The sequence below is a fragment of the Procambarus clarkii genome, unplaced genomic scaffold, assembly GCF_040958095.1.
Source record: "Procambarus clarkii isolate CNS0578487 unplaced genomic scaffold, FALCON_Pclarkii_2.0 HiC_scaffold_616, whole genome shotgun sequence".
Lineage (NCBI taxonomy): Eukaryota > Metazoa > Arthropoda > Malacostraca > Decapoda > Cambaridae > Procambarus > Procambarus clarkii.
The window spans coordinates 19,088-24,516 of record NW_027189649.1 but is presented as its reverse complement, the minus strand read 5'-3'; the positions used below and the strand labels follow the sequence as shown (position 1 = coordinate 24,516).

Here is a 5,429-nt window from a genome sequence, read left to right as displayed (position 1 = left end):
ACGACGATACCCAGCCACGATGGACTACAACATGGACTCTCACTGGACCTCTACTGCTACTGCTGCATGGTGTGGACGACGATACCTAGCCACGATGGACTACAACATGGACTCTCACTGGACCTCTACTGCTACTGCTGCATGGTGTGGACGACGATACCTAGCCACGATGGACTACAACATGGACTCTCAGTGGACCTCTACTGCTACTGCTGCATGGTGTGGACGACGATACCTAGCCACGATGGACTACAACATGGACTCTCACTGGACCTCTACTGCTACTGCTGCATGGTGTGGACGACGATACCTAGCCACGATGGACTACAACATGGACTCTCACTGGACCTCTACTGCTACTGCTGCATGGTGTGGACGACGATACCTAGCCACGATGGACTACAACATGGACTCTCACTGGACCTCTACTGCTACTGCTGCATGGTGTGGACGACGATACCTAGCCACGATGGACTACAACATGGACTCTCAGTGGACCTCTACTGCTACTGCTGCATGGTGTGGACGACGATACCTAGCCACGATGGACTACAACATGGACTCTCACTGGACCTCTACTGCTACTGCTGCATGGTGTGGACGACGATACCTAGCCACGATGGACTACAACATGGACTCTCACTGGACCTCTACTGCTACTGCTGCATGGTGTGGACGACGATACCTAGCCACGATGGACTTCAACATGGACTCTCACTGGACCTCTACTGCTACTGCTGCATGGTGTGGACCGCTGCCACCTGTCATGGGACGCTCCCAACAACCTCACTTCAACTATGATTTTCACCGCGATCATCTCTGCATTTCATCAAGTACAGCTTGCTGCACCGCGAGCGTTACTTACTCATCTGACAGTTTAATCAGCAACTACATCATGTGGGATCTACAGCCTGTCCTGCCCACTCTAAACATAGAGCTCTTGGCCAAGATCACTACCGAGAACGGTCATAGGCTGTTCAATCTTGTGTAGATAAAACAATAATACAAAAAGTATAGTGTAGTCTGAATGTACAAAGTATGAATATAAATAACTAATTGTAAATATAGGAAATTTAAAGAATGAAAATTTAAAGAATCTAATTTAACCCAGAGATAAAATAATCATAAGTACCCATATATGATCACAGATCACAGACTCAGCAACTAGCAACCGTCACGGCCGGACGTGTTCTCGTTGCTCCAGCTCTTCTCTCTCGCACCCAGCACTGTCGGGTGGGTAAATAATTGGCAGCAGACTTGCGTCTCTCTAGCTGGTCAGACCCCACTCCTAACTTGGTGTTTTATGCCGGGTAGAGACGGGAGGCCATCTCCAGTGACGGGTAGTCTTTGAGAGAGAGACCCATCGGCCTCCAGGAAGCTCATCATGCCCTACAAGATCAAGGGTACGCCCCTCAACAAGCAACCATTCTCCAAAACATCTCTCCTGAAGCTCTTTAAAGACATTGCAGGAGTGACACCCAACGACATCAAACAGGAAGGCACGGACATCCTCTTCTTCTTTTATAGTGAGGAGGAAGTCGACAAACTTCTGTTTTTCAGCGCCAATTTCTCCAACCAACACCTTCGTCTCAACTTCCCACGCCAGTACCTGGCTGAACACTGTCGTTATTCATGACCTCAGCCAATGGATCGTGGAACAAGATGAAGCTGCTGAAAGAGCGTTCATGCGCGACTTCAAGGCATCAAACCCGGACCTAGGGCTTCACGAAGCTCACTTCTTCAACAGAAATCGCTCCCTGAAGCTGACCTTCGAGACAGTACTGCGGATACTATGGCTACCAGAAATGGTGTTTACAGCTTTGGTATTCACATTCCGTCATTCCGTGTGAAGATGGAACGTTTCCACATGGTCAACCAGTGCCTCCGGTGCTACGAGTACACCCACTCCACCAGCAGATGTACCCAGCGTATTCAGCAGTGTAGCCTCTGCTCAGCTGACCACCATTACTCCATCTGCAAGTGTGAAACACTATGCTGCTTGCTGTGCACAGGCGACCATCCGGCAATCTCCATACGTTGTCCTCATAGACAAGACGTCATTAAAAACATGGAGAAATCCACATCTTCAACCGGAGCCAGTACCTCTGAAGCAACAAGCCAATCACCGACCACCTCTACTTCAGGTTTCAACGCCCAAGCCGCCATTTTCCCGGAGCTTCCGGGAGGACGTCCCACTGCTACTACCAGCCAATGGGGAGCCAGTTCCCAAACGCCAACCTGCGATTCGTCGAGCCAGCCATCATCCCCGGCCCACACCGACCAACCACTGAACAGCACAGTTCAACTATTAACATCGGCGGCCAGCATGATAGCTTGCAATAACCCCCAGGAATACGTAAGAATATTAAATATTCTATACAAAGCAAATGGTCTTCCAGCTTTCATAGTTCCAGAAGAAGTCTTCACCAACACCACTTCAAGTTCTCAAGATACAGTCTTGGTCCCTGACATCACCGTGAACGCCGCCGTGCTCACGGATCTACTATCAACAGCAAAGCCTGCTCCTCCAGCAACTTCATCACAAGCCACCCAGACGCCGACGCCTCCGCTATCGACTACTGATACAGTTCCATCTCTCGTATGCGAACCCTCTCAACGTCCAAAATCAGCTGCAACTCCCATTAAGCCTCAACAGGCAAGAACTCAACCTCCAAGATTCACTGCATCTACTCCTGACTCAGCTGACTCATCAGATGAGGCCGTCTCGGTGGGAACACCACCTCCTCCACTGAAGCAGCCCAACACAACAGAAGATTTCCGGCTGGAAGCTACCTCCAACGATAGCCTCACCGTATCAACACGAAGCAAGACCAACAAACAGGCCAGGAGGCCGGGGAAGAAGAAAAACACCGACGATCTGCGCCCGAGTACATCAAGGAATCAGTAGAACACCAACGCAAAGCTGTAAAGAACACCGCGACGAGAAGCCCTGCCTCCTACAAGACACATCAGCGAGCACCCATGAGCACTCCACTCTACCACCACACCGCAGCATCAGCTGCAAGTCTTACCCACGGTGGTTGGGCCACCGATCTTTCATCTCCTCTCTTCACCTCGTCTCCAGTTCCTCGCTCAAGATTTCTGCATCCTCGCCCCTGTCTTCAACCCCCTGCTTGCCTACTCTAGGGCTTTATAATCGGTTAACCCATATATAAGTCAGGGGATGCAAGGAAGTAATTGCATACGGGTATTATATATAATTTTATAGTTATAAGAATAAATTAAATATCACCTTGGTGTAGTGTTAAAAAGAACCAAGGATCAATACTATGTCAAAGGTAGATCATAAATATATAAATAATAAACCAGTCACAGTGTATTCTTTTGTTTAGTTAAACCAGACATTCTCTTCAGTTATTATACATACTATTCCAGCCCTCAATGTGAAGCCGGTGGAGGGTCCGTTCATAAAGAACATTTTAAGTTAAATTAAGTTTCTAATACACGCCTTGTTTTATAGGGACGGGGCGAGTGCGGAGGGAACCACATTCAAAATGCCCGCCAGGGAATATTTCTTATGTTAGCCGCTCCTGATTGGTGGACGGCAGTCCGACGCCGTGCATCTGCGCATCATCCACGCGCGTGCCCTGAGGCGACAGAAGAGAGCAGAGAAGAACCGCACCGCACCGAAGACACACCTGTTAGTGAATACGAGGTCATCCAGCACCTCGTATTGGCCAGCTACCATTGACCCTCGCCCATCTTCGCCCCTGAGAAGCCGTCGTATTGCTTCAGCCCGCCCCTGAGAAGCCGTAGTATTGCTTCAGCCCGCCCCTGAGAAGCCGTAGTATTGCTTCAGCCCGCCCCTGAGAAGCTGTCGTATTGCTTCAGCCCGCCCCTGAGAAGCCGTCGTATTGCTTCAGCCCGCCCCTGAGAAGCCGTAGTATTGCTTCAGCCCGCCCCTGAGAAGCCGTAGTATTGCTTCAGCCCGCCCCTGAGAAGCTGTCGTATTGCTTCAGCCCGCCCCTGAGAAGCCGTCGTATTGCTTCAGCCCGCCCCTGAGAAGCCGTAGTATTGCTTCAGCCCGCCCCTGAGAAGCCGTAGTATTGCTTCAGCCCGCCCCTGAGAAGCCGTCGTATTGCTTCAGCCCGCCCCTGAGAAGCCGTCGTATTGCTTCAGCCCGCCCCTGAGAAGCCGTAGTATTGCTTCAGCCGCCCCTGAGAAGCCGTCGTATTGCTTCAGCCCGCCCCTGAGAAGCCGTAGTATTGCTTCAGCCCGCCCCTGAAAAGCCGTAGTATTGCTTCAGCCCGCCCCTGAGAAGCCGTCGTATTGCTTCAGCCCGGCCCTGAGAAGCCGTAGTATTGCTTCAGCCCGCCCCTGAGAAGCCGTAGTATTGCTTCAGCCCGCCCCTGAGAAGCCGTCGTATTGCTTCAGCCCGCCCCTGAGAAGCCGTCGTATTGCTTCAGCCCGCCCCTGAGAAGCCGTCGTATTGCTTCAGCCCGCCCCTGAGAAGCCGTCGTATTGCTTCAGCCCGCCCCTGAGAAGCCGTCGTATTGCTTCAGCCCGCCCCTGAGAAGCCGTCGTATTGCTTCAGCCCGCCCTGAGAAGCCGTCGTATTGCTTCAGCCCGCCCCTAAGAAGCCGTCGTATTGCTTCAGCCCGCCCCTGAGAAGCCGTCGTATTGCTTCAGCCCGCCCCTGAGAAGCCGTCGTATTGCTTCAGCCCGCCCCTGAGAAGCCGTCGTATTGCTTCAGCCGCCCCTGAGAAGCCGTCGTATTGCTTCAGCCCGCCCCTGAGAAGCCGTCGTATTGCTTCAGCCCGCCCTGAGAAGATGTCGTATTGCTTCAGCCCGCCCCTGAGAAGCCGTCGTATTGCTTCAGCCCGCCCTGAGAAGCCGTCGTATTGCTTCAGCCCGCCCCTGAGAAGCCGTCGTATTGCTTCAGCCCGCCCCTGAGAAGCCGTCGTATTGCTTCAGCCCGCCCCTGAGAAGCCGTCGTATTGCTTCAGCCCGCCCCTGAGAAGCCGTCGTATTGCTTCAGCCCGCCCCTGAGAAGCCGTCGTATTGCTTCAGCCCGCCCCTGAGATGCCGTCGTATTGCTTCAGCCGCCCCGAGAAGACTCGAGAAGTTGGCACTGATGTTTGCCGCCCCCCCCCGGCTCGCCGAGGCCACATCACTGGCCAGTGTTGGAAGGTGGAGAAGTTGGCACTGATGTTTGCCGCCCCCCACCCACCCCCGGCTCGCCGAGGCCACATCACTGGCCAGTGTTGGAAGGTGGAGAAGTTGGCACTGATGTTTGCCGCCACCCCCCCCCCCCCCCCGGCTCGCCGAGGCCACATCACTGGCCAGTGCTGGAAGGTGGAGAAGTTGGCACTGATGTTTGCCGCCCCCCCCCCCCCGGCTCGCCGAGGCCACATCACTGGCCAGTGTTGGAAGGTGGAGAAGTTGGCACTGATGTTTGCCGCCCCCCA

At 53.3% G+C, this 5,429-nt stretch overlaps 1 protein-coding gene across 1 annotated transcript; it reads left to right on the top strand.

Moving 5' to 3' along the window:
- Window positions 1-1,792: 1,792 nt before the first annotated feature.
- LOC138361692 (uncharacterized) lies at window positions 1,793-2,908 on the top strand. The gene is made up of 2 exons (XM_069320894.1): window positions 1,793-1,919; window positions 2,145-2,908. The coding sequence occupies exons 1-2, from the start codon at window positions 1,793-1,795 to the stop codon at window positions 2,906-2,908; spliced, it is 891 nt and encodes a 296-aa protein (XP_069176995.1).
- Window positions 2,909-5,429: the final 2,521 nt, after the last annotated feature.